The sequence below is a fragment of the Gigantopelta aegis genome, chromosome 10 (assembly GCF_016097555.1).
Source record: "Gigantopelta aegis isolate Gae_Host chromosome 10, Gae_host_genome, whole genome shotgun sequence".
NCBI lineage: Eukaryota > Metazoa > Mollusca > Gastropoda > Neomphalida > Peltospiridae > Gigantopelta > Gigantopelta aegis.
In genome coordinates, this window is record NC_054708.1 from 56,562,319 (window position 1) to 56,578,288 (window position 15,970).

Sequence of the window (15,970 nt, forward strand, 5' to 3'; positions counted from 1 at the left end):
AAAAAACAGGGGGAAAAGTGCAGTAATAAACTCTGCATTGTATACTAGTATAAACAGATTTTATGGCTATACCATCACGTTTTTGTTTTTTTCGTCTTGAAACAAATTTTATATTGAAATTAGTTTCCGGCATACTTCGTAATTCACCCAAATCACTTCGTATACCCTCAGCATAATCCCGAATGTTTTCAAATTCTTTTCAGATCACTGGCATGATTTTGCAAGTAAGGTTTTGATTGGTCGAATGAAAGGTCAACTGACATGAGCTCCAACGCGGTGCTATAGTAATTAACCTGTGGAGCTAATTTTAATTAGATTGGTATATACACGGCCACCTTGTGCAAAACAATTTCTATGTTGTGTGACAAAGATGGTGACGGCCAATGAGGTTGTATTGATGGAATTCATCTTTGTACGCAGTAGTTAGAACGATGTATGCAAGGTGTGGAACATGAACTCAGATATATCCTTGGGGTTTCAGGTAAGTACAAAAAAGGAAATCGACTGTGCATGTCAAAATAAGTGATCAGAACGTCGCAGAAACTGTTAGAAAGACCTTTCTTTGTAACATTGTGAACAAAACCGTGGCAATAAATTGTCGCAGACCCTAGTTTCAACATGTGAAAATGGACACTACGTTTGGTTAATCTACAAACCTGTAACACATTTAGATAAAGTTACAATAGTTTAACGTTGTAACAGAAAAAAAAAGTTTAAAATATCCTTGTGATCATCGCCATAACCGTGCGTTTTTGCAAAATAAGAAAAATGCATTTTGTGGTATTATAAACACCAGGATGACCTGAAACACTCCAAAATGGGTAATCTAATCAATAATCTAGGTAATATCTAGTTCCAGGTAACAAAAACGGCTCTAATAGTGAGAAATACGACGTAGTGTTTGAAAACAAGAGTCTGTCACTTTAAACAAGAAAATTGTTTCTATCAAAAACGAAGAGAACATTATACATCACGTCGCCAGGTTAGGTCAAGTCAGATCATAGCGGTTTACGTGCACATTCAGAACAAGCTATTGTAGCGCACGCCTGCCATGGGCGCAGGTGCCGGCCACGACAGGCTCCTCCGTCCAGAACAATAACAGGCTTGTTGTGGGTGGGAGAGGAGACCGCCCGCGTTGGCAAATGCAAGAGAGGCCGGGCGGGACCAAATCATTACCAGTCATTTATACATCGACGATCCAACCAGCACCGACTCCAATCCCCACGCCGTTGATGACCGCATTGAGCATGGCATAGTTGTGAGAGATGCCGAGAGAAGGAAGGCTAACTGCTGCACGGGAAGCAACAACCATGGAAGTGTCTTCCACATCGTGGGTTATCCACTGCAAGAAATAGCAGCCGAAGTATCGACGAATGCATCACGGGCGACTATGGTGAGGCACGAAGTGCGTCGCACGAGGGCGCGATGCGCCCGAGTTGCTTGGTGGGGTCCGGGAGCATATTGAAAACAAAAGCCACCGGTAAAGGGGGGGGGGGGGGGGGGGGGGGGTCGACCGAACTGCAGGTGGCTGTTTAATACAGGTGTCCGCTATATCAGGTTTAACAAATCAGAATTTAGTATTCTCCAAAAGTCTTCCCCATTTTATTTTCGGTAAATGAGTTTTTATCAACGAGATTACACACAAGTTCACAGACCTCGGTGTTATAGTGTTTATGCCATATATTGTATTTAAGACTGGTAGGTTTTGAGATTGCGTCAGGCACATCTGCAAAAATTAACCAAGGGGGTCTAGACTGGCTCACAAAGATTTTAGTGTTTTGGTGGAGGGTGGGGAATGTCGGGTTATGCTCCCCTGGAAAATACATTGATAAAAAAGAAAATATGTTTGGAGCTTGAAAAAATTTCGGGGTCCAACCCGGCTCCCACCCAAACCGAGTTTTAACGCTGAATGGGAAGGTTGAGATACTAAAACAAATTGTTTTCGTTATGAACAACAGTACGACCAAATTCCAACCCTCCACCACCTCCCCCACCAAAAAAGAAACGGCAAAAAAACAACAACAACCCCCCCCCCCCCAAAAAAAAAAAACACCCCATAATAACAAACAAACATATAAGAATCAAACGTGGGAACTGATAAGCACATGGAGTTTTTGGAGTTGCAGGTGTTATTGTTTATTTGATCCTGCAAATGTAATTTAAAAATTAAACATTTGCGAGCATCAAATAGACAATAACACCCGCAAATCTAAAATCTCTATATGGTTATGTCCATTGTAAACTGAATCGTTTTTCGACGGAACTGTTTATTTGGTATTTGTTGAAACAAACACTTTTATACTATTATAAAGCAAATATAAAATAAAATATCTGAAAAGTGGGGGACACATACCCCCACCCCCCGCTTCCCAGGTCAGTGCTAATGACGTCACTTTTTAAATGACATCATTAGCTTTCCGGGTGTTATTTTTATTTGATGAGGGTGTGGGGGTGTGTGTGGATGTAATTAACCAATCACAATACTGAACACACTCGCTATCAGTTTACAATCAAAATTAAATGCCAGTTAACATCCGGGCAATGCTACTAGTTCAGAATCTCAAATGGTTAAATTATACAGTTGTAATTTTGAACGTGCAGCACTGCCCGTATTATTTGTTTCCATTTAAATTTAGATTCAGTGTACCTTAAAACCCTTATATACCAAATGCCATAGTTTCTGCCAAATGTGCACTTTATCCGCCCTACTAATTGGAATTAAAAATAGTAACCGTGGTAACCGTTTAATAATCTTTGTTTGTTTTGTTTAACGACCCCTCTACAGCACATTGATTTATTAATCATCGGCTACTGGATGTCAAATATTTGGTAATTTTCACATATAGACTTAGAGAGGAAACCCGCTACATTTTTCCTAGACTGACCGAGCACCAAGCGAGCGCTTTACCACAGGGCTAGGCCCCGCCCCCTGTATGTACTGTAACCTCAACGTGAAACATTCTCTTTGAGAATGGCTCAAACAGTACAACTGCCCTTTTGGGACACCTTGTTTGCCGTGAGGTGCGACCCGTGAAGATCGAAGATCCTGGTGGTTCAGTGCTGTCTTTTGGTTATCCGCAGCATTATGTCACCTTGTTGGACTCGTTGGTGGTAGGGGGTATGGTTGATGAACCTTTCTTCATTTAAATATGGCTAAATCATTAACTCGAAATTCAGGTGGGACCCTTAAAATAGTCCATACCGACGTTTCGGACGTTTTGTCTTCGGACGAGGAATTCGTGAAATCAAAAACAAATGTGAAGAAATCCAAAGTGATTTCTTCACAAAATTGGCCAAGATTTCTTGTCATCAGTTCCAAAGATGATGGGGCCTTTAATAAACTGTCTCCTTTTGCAATTCAAAAAGTCAATTGTTTAAAAACAAAAATGGGCTGTTGTTTGAACGTTCGACTGACAAGCATTCAACTTCCTTTTTTTTTTCTTCCTTTTTTTTTGTAACGTGCCGATTAAGGTAACTGCATACCTCTTCAACTCGTCAAAGGGAGTGATCAGATGCAGAGATTTGGAAGGCGTCAGTATAGAAAAAATCTGCCAAAATTTAAGTTTAAAAGATGTTACTGCAGTGAGGAGGATAAAGGTTCGTCGAAACAATGACTTGTTACCGACGAATACATGTATCCTCATTTTTATCATCCATAACATTCCCCAATCTGTCAAAGCCAGTTACCTTACTATTCATGTTGAACCCTTTATTCCAAACCCCTTGCATTGCTTCAAATGCCAGAGGTTTGGCCATGGTCAAAGCACATCGTCACTCTCATAACCAGAATGCCTAACTCATGTTTTACAATTTCACAGGAGAGATAAAAAAATAAAAAATAAAATTATTAACAAAATCAACTCATTTGAAACATTTGAATGAGCTGAACTACGATCAATTTCACATCTTTTGGTCAGAGTATAGTGATACTTTTAAACACGTCCATGCGCTAATCCCTATGTGACTTAGGCATTTTGAAATCAAATAGTTTGACTCTTGAAAACAAGAGAGGAAACCAGCTGCCGTCACTCCAAAAGTAGACAGGACAGTGCATACCATGACCTTTGGTATACCAGCCATGGGTCATTGGTTGTAACGCAAAACGTCCAATGTAGTCAGGTCTACCGAAGAAGTTCGATCCTGCATGAACCTCTGGCGAGCGCTCCACCAACTGAGTTAAATCCCACCCCTTATTCTTGCCAAATAAAATGTGATTTAAAACCCCTCCCTGATCTAGTTCAGTAAACAGGGCCACCTAAATAGTGGCGTACCGGTACCGGCAATGTAACGTTAGTTCACATGGCTAAACTTATAACGTTATTACGATATGGGAATCATGAAACCACACGAAGGCACATTCAAACCTGCGTGCATTTCGCATGCCGGCCATTTTTCAAGATGGCTGCCACCATATTAAAACAAAGTCATATTTCTGCCAATTTTCTTCACATATTGATGTGATTTTTGTATCAATACATGTTTTGAGGGGTGAGGAATATGAAAAACATGCTTTCAGAACAATTAGATGTATTCTGAACCACTTTTCAAGATGATTTCACGCAAAAAAATAAGCACTTATCACTGTACTCTTGACATACTAATATGATACTAACAATGCTATATTCAGATTTCCCTGGAATGTGATTGATTTCATTGAAATTTGCTATTTACAAAATTAAACAATTCTTCTATATAATTTGAAAACAACGGGTATAATTAAAGCACGTGTGCCAGAGTGATCTGGTAGGGTTCAAACCTAATGACCGTAATCTGGTATATTATACAAGCTAAATTCAGCCATGTTTTCCGAGTCTGTTCTATCATAACTTCTGGTGTTTTTCTCACACCTAATTTCAATTTTGATATTTCCTGTAATTGATGAACCTCATATCAATTCTTTAGTCAATGCGTGTATGTATTCAGAGTATGTCACAATGATAAAGCCTTACAAGACATGCCCCTTTTAACATCATGCCATGTCTCCCGGGATAAGATATGGATCAGACTGTTCAAACCTGTATAGTCTTGGTAGAACATAGCCGGGGTAAGCTGGGTGCAACAGCTTGAATTCAGTTTCGCAGAGCCGCCTTTACAAACCATGTCGTGTGAGCTGGTACATTTTCGTGAATCACTAGAAGTGTGGTTGACAGTTTTCCTCGAGTGATTTGGCTGAAGAAAGGCTATTTTTAACAAGGGTGGTACATTGTAGATATAGAGCCGCGGGGCCATGGGAAGCCTCTGTTGGGGGTAAGGGGATATTAGGGACAGTTCTGTGGTGGGTGGTGTCCGTGATGTTGTGATAGCTGCAGGCGGTAAATGTAAGGATAGAGGAGATTGCACATCCCAGTCTACTGGTTGTAGGACTCACTGACGTTTGTCCAGGAGAGAGGGGATGGAGAAATTGGATGTTCAGAGGTAGACAGTTCTACGGATTCAACTGTGTGCACCAATCATCAGGCCTAAACCATTGATGAGTACTGGCCACATGTCTTCGGTGCATGCACTGGGTGCTAGGTTGAGTCCAGAGTAGACGGCGAATACAATATGGCACTGAAAGTAAAATCAAAGATGATTTGGTCAATATGGCCGATCATGAATGGAGGAGACCATTGTAGACCTTGTCCTGTTGACCTTGGCAGGGAGGGGCTCTGAGAATCGGCTGTACATGACACCCATCAAGAACAATATATTGTGGGATCTCAATTTTAGTCCTTGTGGAGCGACATTAGACGTGTACAAGGGTATGTTGACCACATAAGAGCAAGTTATCTCAATACTTTGAGTGGAAAAAGTAACAGTGGCGGAAGAGGTTGGGTTTCCGTCATATTCGGCTGTTCAGTTTAGGTGAATTGTGAGTTTGCCAATGATTGAGTTCATGATGGAGCCTGTCGTGGAAAACATGTTGTTGTTAGTGATCCTGCTATGTCACACATATTGTATGCTGCGGGGGATCGAGCGACGATATGTGTGGTCAACATCAGTAGGAAACGTGTGGTACTGAATGTGGCCAGTTAGTCTCTCAAACATTTGGACTGGTAAAGAGTGTTTAGCACATGTCAGTATGTCGTAAAATATTCCATGCCTTCTGAGGTTGGATGATCGCGTGAGGTGGGAGGGGGATGGCTGTCCAGGTCGATCAAGGAGCGGATGCGGCAAACATCAAATGTTGATGGATCAGGAGACTTACTTACAAAACACGTGGTTGCGTGTTGGGTTTTTTTGTCATTCTGTATGGGCTTATGTTTAAACACCTAAAAGTAGAGTTCCTTGGTTTGGTAACTAATACAGACGGGATGGAAATGGGACCGAATATATAGCTCGTGAAAAAAAGGGAGGGCTATTTTACGACATTTTTACATAGGAAATAACCCATTATTTTTTGGGAATTATTTTTGTGTTTTTTTTCAATGTGGGTAAAATGTACACCAAATCATCTTACAAATATTATATTCAGGTTCTATGACCATAAAAACATAGGGTTTGACACCCAAAAACACATTCCTGTCTGGAACAGCCACCGAGTTATGGATGTTAAATCCTGAAACATACGTCATCTTGAAAAATTACCCCTATTTTTTTCACACACATTTTTGATGCTGTCATCAAGTGGTTTCATATTCACAACACCCCAATGATCATTTCTAGCCATGAGGACAAATGTTATCTTTTCGTGACCACCTACTCAAAAACTAAGCCTCTTTTATGGCTCTGCTTGCAGGACTATAGGCATTATCAAGGAAATGGATTTATTACAGATGAGGTAGCTTATCGTAAAATGTGTGTACAATAGGTGGCAACACTTTTTTGATGTACTGAAGGTCTTCAAACTTTCTTTTTGCAATTGGTATTTGTTTTTTAAACAGTTGCTCACATGTTATGTCATTGTGGGTGAATCTGCAAGGGAGGTTTGCCCAAATGTTTTCTTCACTTAACAGTTTGAAAGAACATCACCATCGTGTTTGTATTGTAGTTTTCGAAGCCTCTGTGAATAGTAATGTAACAGGTATGGGTGACACAGAGAAAGGTGTTCTATCAGGTAAAGGTGACGCAGTGGGACTCCAAATGCATCAATTGGTGTTGCTAAAAGTGGTGTATGATTGTTTGACGATTCATTATTGCAACATATATGGGTGACACGGAGAGCGGTACTCTGTCAGGTAAAGGTGACACAGAACAGTTCTCTAACAGGTAAGGGTGACACAGAGAGCGGTGCCGTATCAGTTATAGATGACACAAAATATGCCCCCCCACACACACACACACACACAAAACCCTTCACTAAGCAATGATTGTCTAGGCCACTCCCCCGGCATAAATTTCTGCACACGCGCCTACATTAGACCTACAACATGTGTCAAAAAGGCAGGGGCCGCAAACAAAAAATGCCTAACTCGTTTTAATGTTTTATGGATCATACCATTTAGGCAATGTAAACAAAAATACTTTGAAAAGAATTGTCATATATTAACTTAATGTAACATCGCTTACGTAAATGTCTGCATATCCATTCAAGTTAGATTTATCAACGAAAAGGTGTCACACAAACAAGTTTATTGAATTAGGCAGTTTCCATCCTTCTACAGTTCGTTTCTCCAGACAGCCATTTTGATTTCTAAACGTAGTTCAAAGATGACTTAGGCAGTATGTCGTTTACTGAACCAAAACGCCTATCTAAAAAGATGACTTGGGCAAATAGTTTTCGCTTGGGATATCTCCACCTGCTATTGACCAATTTCATACTACGTCAATTTTATTTATAGTAAATGACCCACCAAACACGATCATAATATAGATTACAAAATGCCTAACTCTGAGTTAGGCATTTTGGTTATGATGGTGACGACATGTCGTGGAAAACTTACATATGCTCGTTGTGGTCGTTTTTGAGGGGTTTTTTACCATGACAGCAAAATATCTAAAACGATGTACTGTATCTCAACTGCAAGAGCAACCACTGTACCTACTCGCTAGTAGAGTTCAACAGTTAAAGGTACAAAACAAACTATCCTTCATGGATGCCAGAAAGTTGGAGGAGACAGCAACACCAACAGTGGTGGGTAGGCCCTATGCAGCTGCTGTCAAGGTCGCCACTAAAAATGTTCCATTCAATACCGAACTAACCTGGCGAAGTGAAATACAAAAAAAAAAAAAAAAAATAATAATAATAATAATAATAATAATAATAATAATCCCCGCCCAAACCAGTCTGACATTGAGAAGGCTCAACAACAGGTGAAAAAGCAGCTCAAAATGAAAGGATTAGTCCCAAGCACAGGGAAATTGAAACCAAAGTGTCACTGGGTTTTAAAATTCCACCAAATAGGTCGAGCACTAGTCTTCCAAAGATGGGCAATAACACAAAGAAACCTACAAAAGTACTTCCAGGTCGGCTGAAAACGATCGGACAATGTTTGGTCCCGATGAACAATGTTTACGAAACTGTGGCTGATAATACCCATACTTCATCCTGATGAAAAACAAAGTTATCCAGTGGAACTGTCGTGAGCTTAGGCCTAATTTTGATGAATTAAGTTTTCTAATTCAAACGTTTAATCCTCTTGCAGTATCTCTTCAGGAAACCTTCCTGAATGATACTGACAGTATTAACATCAGAGCATTCAATCTCTACCATAAATATCAAGAAACTGAAAATAGAGCATCTGGGGGTGTTTCTATTCTTGTAAATGAAAACACTGAATAAAGTTACATAAAATACAAATTTACAATCTGTTGCTGTTAAAGTGATGACTCATAAGACTCTACGTTCAGTTTATTTACCCCCTCGAAACAATTATAATTTTTACCCTAGGGTTTTTTGAAGATCTCCTTGATCAACTCCCTACTACATTTGTTATAATGGGAGATTTTAATACTCACTACACTGTGGGGATGCAATGAAATAAATAATACAGGTAAACAATTAGAAGACTTAATTCCCCCAAAATTACTTAATACTATTTAATGATAAAAGTTATACACACTTTCATTCTGCAAGAGGTTCTTTCACATCCCATCAATTTAACCCTTTGTAGTCTATCACTTTGTATTGATTGCTCCCGGAACGTTTCTCCAGACCCTTGTGACAGTGACCACTTTCCAATTCTTTTGGAGAATGATGGACCTCCATCACTTGCAAGGGCTCAAAGATCAATTTTGTCACCTACGCAGCACTTGATTGCAACAGTCTGTCATTACTTGTGCCGATGGCCCCAAGTCTTTGTTCACTTCTATCTTAAAATATATTGCAGAGAACACGATTCCTAAGACTTCGGCAGTACCGACGCATTTCAATAAAACATGGTTCAGTGAAACTTGCATAGATTCAATCAAATAGCGAAACAGGATCCTCGAGAGTTTCAAAGGTGAACAACCAGTGATAACGTGAATACTTATGGCATTGTTCGGGCAAATGCTCGTAAAACTATCACACAAGATTAAGAAATAATTTTGGGGAAATCATGTCATCACGCTGAGTTACCAAACATCATTGAAATCTGTCTGGAATAGGATATGTAAAATGATGGGAAAATAATACAATAATACAGTTCGCCATTTGTCTGTCAGTGACATGGATGCGACGTATCATCGTGACATTGCCAATGCATTGACATACAATTTCTCTCGTAACTCTCTTCTTTCAGTACAGATGCTTTTACATCTGTCAAAAATGTATTCGCATTACGCAGTTGAGACAGCTGTAATTAAAGCCAAATTCTTCCAAAACGGCATTGGCCAACTAATCCATGTTTTAACCTCGTATGAGTAGGACCAGATGAAATTCATTATCAGTTATTAAAACATTTACCTGAATCATCTTTGATGGTTCTTTTGAATATTTTTAATAACATCTGGATTTCTGGAGACTTTCCTTCTGATTGGAGGAAAGCTATTATCATTCCTATTCCCAAGCCTGGTAAGGATCCAACCAATCCTACTAGCTATCGCCCTATCGCTTTGACAAGTTACATTTGTAAAACCATGGAACGAACGATCAATCGTAGACTTGTCTGGTATCTTGAATGCCACAAATTGCTTACTAACGTGCAATGTGGGTTCAGATCCAGATGTAGCACGGTTGATCATCTTGTTCGATTCGAAACGTTTTGTAGGGAGGCTTTCATCCATAATCAGCACTTGGTTTCAGTGTTTTTTGATTTGGAGAAAGCTTATGATACCACGTGGAATTATGGGATTTTAAAAGACCTCCATGGCATGGGCCTAAGTGGGCCTAAGTGGTCGACTTCTTGTTTTTATTTCTCAATTTTTAAAAGATAGATCTTTTAAAGTTCGGGTGGGGTCGACTTTGTCCGACATTCACCCACAGGAGATGGGTGTGCCTCACGGTAGTATCCTGTCTGTAACTTTATTTTTCTGTGAAAATTAAGAGCATCACCCAGTGTTTAACACCTGGTGTGGATTGCTCGTTATATGTCGATGATTTTCAGATTTGTTACAGATCGTCCAATATGAGTATCATTGAACGTAAGTTGCAGCATTGTTTGAATAAACTTCACCAACGGGCAACAGACAATGGCTTTCGATTCTCAAAGGCAAAAACGGTTTGTATGCATATCTGCCAGAAAAGAGGTCTCCAGTTAGATCCACAGTTGTTTTTGGACAAAAATCCAATTCCAGTTGTGGAGGAGACTAAAATTCTGGGGGTTATATTTGACAGGAAGCTATCTTTTGTGCCCCATATTAAATATGTTAAAAAGAAGGGCTTGAAAGCTCTCAACATTTTAAAAGTTATTGGTAATACAGAATGGGGAGCAGACCAAAAGGTTATGCTCTGTCTGTATCGATCTCTTGTGAGGTCTAAACTAGATTACGGATGCATTGTGTATGGGTCAGCACACAAGTCTTACCTGCAGATGCTAGATCCTATACACTACACCAGGGACTTAGGCTTTGTTTTGGTGTATTTAGAACATCTGTAGAGAGGTTGTACGTTGATGTACACGAACCTTGTTTGGGTGCTAAGACGTGCCAAGCTTTCTCTGCAGTATGCTGCCAAGATTAAATCTTTACCAAAACATCCAACACATGATGCAGTGTTTGATAACAAATATATAAAGTTGTTTGATGCAAGGCTAAATGCTATTCGTACATTTGGTCTTCGCATTAAGTGCTTTTTGTTCCATTCCAACATTGATTTAAGTGACACTTAGGAAACTCCTTCATATTTTGTTTTACCACCTTGGTGTATTACACCACCTAAAATTGTGTTTGATCTGGTGCATCTGAAGAAAGATCGCACAAATGCTGCTGTGTATAAGCAATTTTTCATGGAAATTCAAGACAAGTACTGTGATTACATTCCTGTGTATACAGATGGATCACGGGATGGGAATTCTGTGGCTTGTGCTAGTCTTTCCATCAGACACTATCATTTCCATGCGACTGCCTGACTCGGGGTCGATCTTTAGTGCTGAAGTTTGGGCAGTCATTAAAGTCTTAAGAGAAATCAAAGATTCAATAGCATCCAAGTTTATTATTTTTACTGACTCACTTTCGTGTCTCCAAACTTTGCGCAATATGAAGCTGGACGATCCCTTAATTGGGATGGTGATACGAAAGTGTGTCTTTTTATCTATTGCCAATAAAAATGTTGTATTTTGTTGGGTGCCCCAGCCATGTTAGTATCAGGGGTAATGATAAGGCAGATTCTGCTGCCAAGTCTGCTTTGGATTTGTCTCATGCCAGGGTTGGTTTATCTTATACTGATTTTAAATATGGTATTAACAAATTTTTCTCTTCAACTTGGCAACGTGATTGGTACGGTGAGGTTGCGAACAAGTTTCATGCTATCAAGCCAGTCTTGGGAGAGTGGCAGTCCTCCTATAGACAGTGCAGGAAGGATGGAATAGTCTTGTGTCGTGCCCGTATTGGTCTTACTTACTTGACCCATTCATTTATCTTAAAAAAGATCCTCCACCTCAGCGTGAGCACTGTCAGTGTACTCTGACTGTGCGTTGCATTTTGTGGAGTGTCAGTTTCTGAAAGAAATTCGAAAAGATATATTTGTACCATGAACTGTGATGGAATCCTTTCGATTCCATCCAGAACTTACATTGCAATTTTTACGTGATACTGAGTTTTATTCTAAATATTAATTATATCTATCTGTGATATTTGTATTTTTACACAGTCCTTTACACTGTGTTTTTATTTAACTGTTGAATTTTTATATTGATGTTGATCATCACTTTGTTTTCCTCATTACCATAGTTTGACACCCAATAGCCAATGTGTTTTTCGTGCTGGGGTGTCGTTAAACATTCATTCATTCATTCATTCATATCGAATAATTTCCAGTCTTAGTATTGTAGATATATAAGTCCTTCATAATGTTTGCATTTATGTTTATAAATCTTCCTGTTAACAACCAGTATGAAACAGCAAAATTATACAGATTCACAAAGTATAAATATAACCATTTCCCTTAATACTCGTATCTGACTTTGCATTGAGCTCATTACCTGGTTCTACTGCTCCCCTAATTATTCCTATGACATTGACCACTTTCCTCATCACATCATTCGTAGAAATGTCCATCTCTATCTTCCTGTAAGACAATCATACATATTATTGGTTTTGTTTAACGACACCACTAGAGCACATTGATTATTAATCATCAGCTAATGGATGTCAAACATTTGGTATTTTTGACATACAGTCTTAGAGGAAACCCGCTACATGTTCCTATTATTAGCAAGGGGTCTTTTATATGCACTATCCCACATACAGGATAACACAAACCACGGCCTTTGATATACCAGTCGTTGTGCACTGGCTGTAATGAGAAATAGTCCTTTACGAAGTTACTTTTATAATTACTTCCCTTTTCTAATGCGTACAATGATAGTACATCATTCTGTGACATGAATTTAAATGTACCGTAAACATTAGAAATTAGAAACACCAAGTGTCAACTGGCAGGAATTGAACCTACTGCACCGATTCGTATGGCATTTGATATACTATCTAGATTACGCAGGACTACACATATTTTGGCTCGTATTTTTACTCTGAAATTTAAAACTAATTCAACTGCTCTAGAGCACAATATTCATCGTACGCGCAATTCTGGTCTTGTTTTTCACCATCATTATCCAAATTGTGCAGATCGAACGAATTTCCATGTTCAGTTTCAATAACAGAGTTTATTTTTTGTTAACCGCATCGAAGGAATCATGGGTCCTGATTTAGTTCAGTCGGTAGAGTGCTTGCTTTCAGGTGCTTCGGTCGAAGGATCGAACCACCTCGGTGGATCTACTCTGTGATACATTTTTTTCCATACCAACTCTAACAAAAGCCGTTATATGTATTACCCTGCCTGTGTAATAATGCATATAAAAGGGCCCTTGCTGTTAATCGACCGTTCAAAAATGCGCCAAATTTCCTTCATTCAAAACGCACATCCATTCTCTTTGGCTAAATTCCGACCGCTCCTTCCAAATTAAAAAACCCATAGCAGCCATGCACCCACCCCACCTGCTACAGGCCCCGGCCGGACTGCTGGTGCTCCCTTGCACCTTCTAATGCAGGTGGTACTTCCTTCCACCACCACCACCTTTCCTGTCCTGGACGGATGAGCTGGCCAAGGCCGGCACCTGTGCCCAGGACAGGCGTGCGCTACAACAGCTTGCTCTGATTGTGCACGTTAAACCCTCTGACCTGACCTGACCTAATCGAACTACGAGTAGCCCATGGCGTTGCGACAGCGAGTTTCTACTTCTCTCATTATTTGTATGGTTGTTAACCATATGTCTCATGTCATATAACCGTAGATTGAAATGTGTTGAGTCCTATATTTTCCATGGAAACTAAGTTTACGAGGGGACCGAATCCAAATATCGAATATCAAGTCACGGGTTATCAAGAATAGCAATGGTTACCACTGTGTTTCCGGTAGATCTTCATATGGCAAACGCTGAGTTTTACTCAATAATTAGCGCTGTTAGAGGATTTCACATATATAGAACACACTGGACATCTAAGATCGGTGACGTGTTGCTATCAGAAATTGATACGTTGAACCCTTATGATTCATATGCTGTTTCTGTCAAACAAGACCATGTGATAGTTGGACATATTTCACGAGATCAAAGCAGAGGGGTTTTTTTCCTTCGAAGAGGCGGTGCATTACGAATTAAAGTTGTTGACAGTTTCCCAAAATATTAGGCTATAACAATTTCTGAGTTTAACAAACTTCTTGATAGTTTCATCATGTCACTGTTTTCACATATCCACGTAATTTCAAACGGAATTATTCGTTGTATATATTTATATTAATAATGTATGGAAACAGTTCCCGTTATATTTGTATCAGTGTACACACATATCATTCTTTGACACCCATTAGCTATGTCATTTTGTTATGTTGACGTTTGAAGTTGATTTGATTTTAAAAAATTCTTTTTTTCAAAATTGTGGGGAAAAAAGGCTGTTAACAAAGTCTGCTGTATAAATAAATACTATTTACAATTTCCTAATAGTTAGCCATGATTCTTCAATGGTTATAGTGTGTAAAAGTAGCATTTTCCTAAATTAAGCCCTGAGCCTAATTACGGATAAAAAGTTACCGTCTTGAAAGTGGCATTGTCCGTATTTAATCCCCGGGCTCAAATACGGAAAATCCCGGTACCAAAAAGCGAATACATTTAAACGTGATTAGCAATCCGCGTTTAGCCGCTATCCGCGTTTAGTTTTATCTGCTCCTCATGCATACCGGCGGGCCCATATGCATGACGACCGTATAAATATAAACGCGTTTAACTCTCTAAACGCGTATAGTTATTTGCGTGTAACTTTACCTGCATTTTAGTATGCACAAGTCATGACTATGATCGCCGATAGCTAACCGCATATAAAATTGGAAAATTGGAAATGTCGGAGTTCGATGATTATGTCGATGTCATCTGTAAGGGTTTTATGTGTTGCCTCTCGATTAAAAAAAAGGTGAAATAATTGGTGGCCTTCTAAATTATATCAAATATTTATTCAGAACCATGTGTAACTCGGGGTGGGGTGGAACGGGGTGGGGTGGGGTGATACGATGGTTTGGCCATTTTAAGGGGGTACTCTACACAGCTAAACAGGTTAGGTATTATATGATTTTACATATTATAATCATGCTATTCATAGTCAGTACGTACCTTTTCCACCATTAAGTAGTTACATTGTACCCACTCATACCGCTCACTCCATATTAAACAGTTTAGTCTAACCCACATTTTTACAAATGTTTGGATAAAATTAATGATGTATAAACGTGTATTGTTTTTTTAATTAAAGAATAGCTTACATAAGTTTAAAATTAATTCATTACTAGGCCTATATTGTAACAAAATGTAGGGCTTTCTATTTATACAAATGTACAAACAATACCTTACGATACATAGCTTTTTCTTTCATTGTCTCAATACTCTCGGAACACTCATGCGGTATTCATGCACGTGCAATGAGGGGATGAGGGATGGGCTTAAATGTAACTGTCGTCCCTTACTAGTAGTACCATTCAGTGCTTGTATGCTGTTCAATAATGGAAAATCAAACCAAGAGACATAGGAAAGCGAATTTTACAGACACTGAAATAAGAGTGCTATTAGAAGAAATAAGTGTTGATCATAAAACATTGTTTATGGCCAACAACCAAACTGTCACAAACAGGTTAAAGGGGGATATTTGGAAAAGAATAACTGCAAAAATCAGTGCATGCGGCGTGGCAGAACGTACACCACAAGAGGCGAAAGAAAAATGGAGATCGTTGAAAGGGGCCGTCCTAAACAAGCAGAAAAGACAGACGAAAACGGGAGGTGGGCCACCAGATAAACCAGTGCCATACGAGGACATCATCGTGACCATAATTGGAGAAAATTCAAACCTCTACACTGGAATAGAAGGTAACCCTAGTTTAATTTACATTATTTTCTTGTATTGTGCAAGAAAACAAAAACAACTATTTTCT

The 15,970-nt window shown here is 39.2% G+C and overlaps 1 protein-coding gene across 1 annotated transcript in view; it reads right to left on the reverse strand.

Annotated features, from left to right (window-relative positions):
• Nucleotides 1–11,855: 11,855 nt before the first annotated feature.
• Nucleotides 11,856–15,970, reverse strand: part of LOC121384810 (glutamate carboxypeptidase 2-like) — a 42,471-nt gene continuing 38,356 nt past the window's right edge. The window contains exons 7-8 of the mRNA XM_041515401.1: nt 12,480–12,565; nt 11,856–11,996 (exon numbers count right to left, since the gene is read on the reverse strand). Of these exons, the coding sequence (XP_041371335.1) occupies nt 11,896–11,996; nt 12,480–12,565 (187 nt within the window). The 3' untranslated portion in view covers nt 11,856–11,895. The remainder of the gene's footprint in view (nt 11,997–12,479; nt 12,566–15,970) is intronic.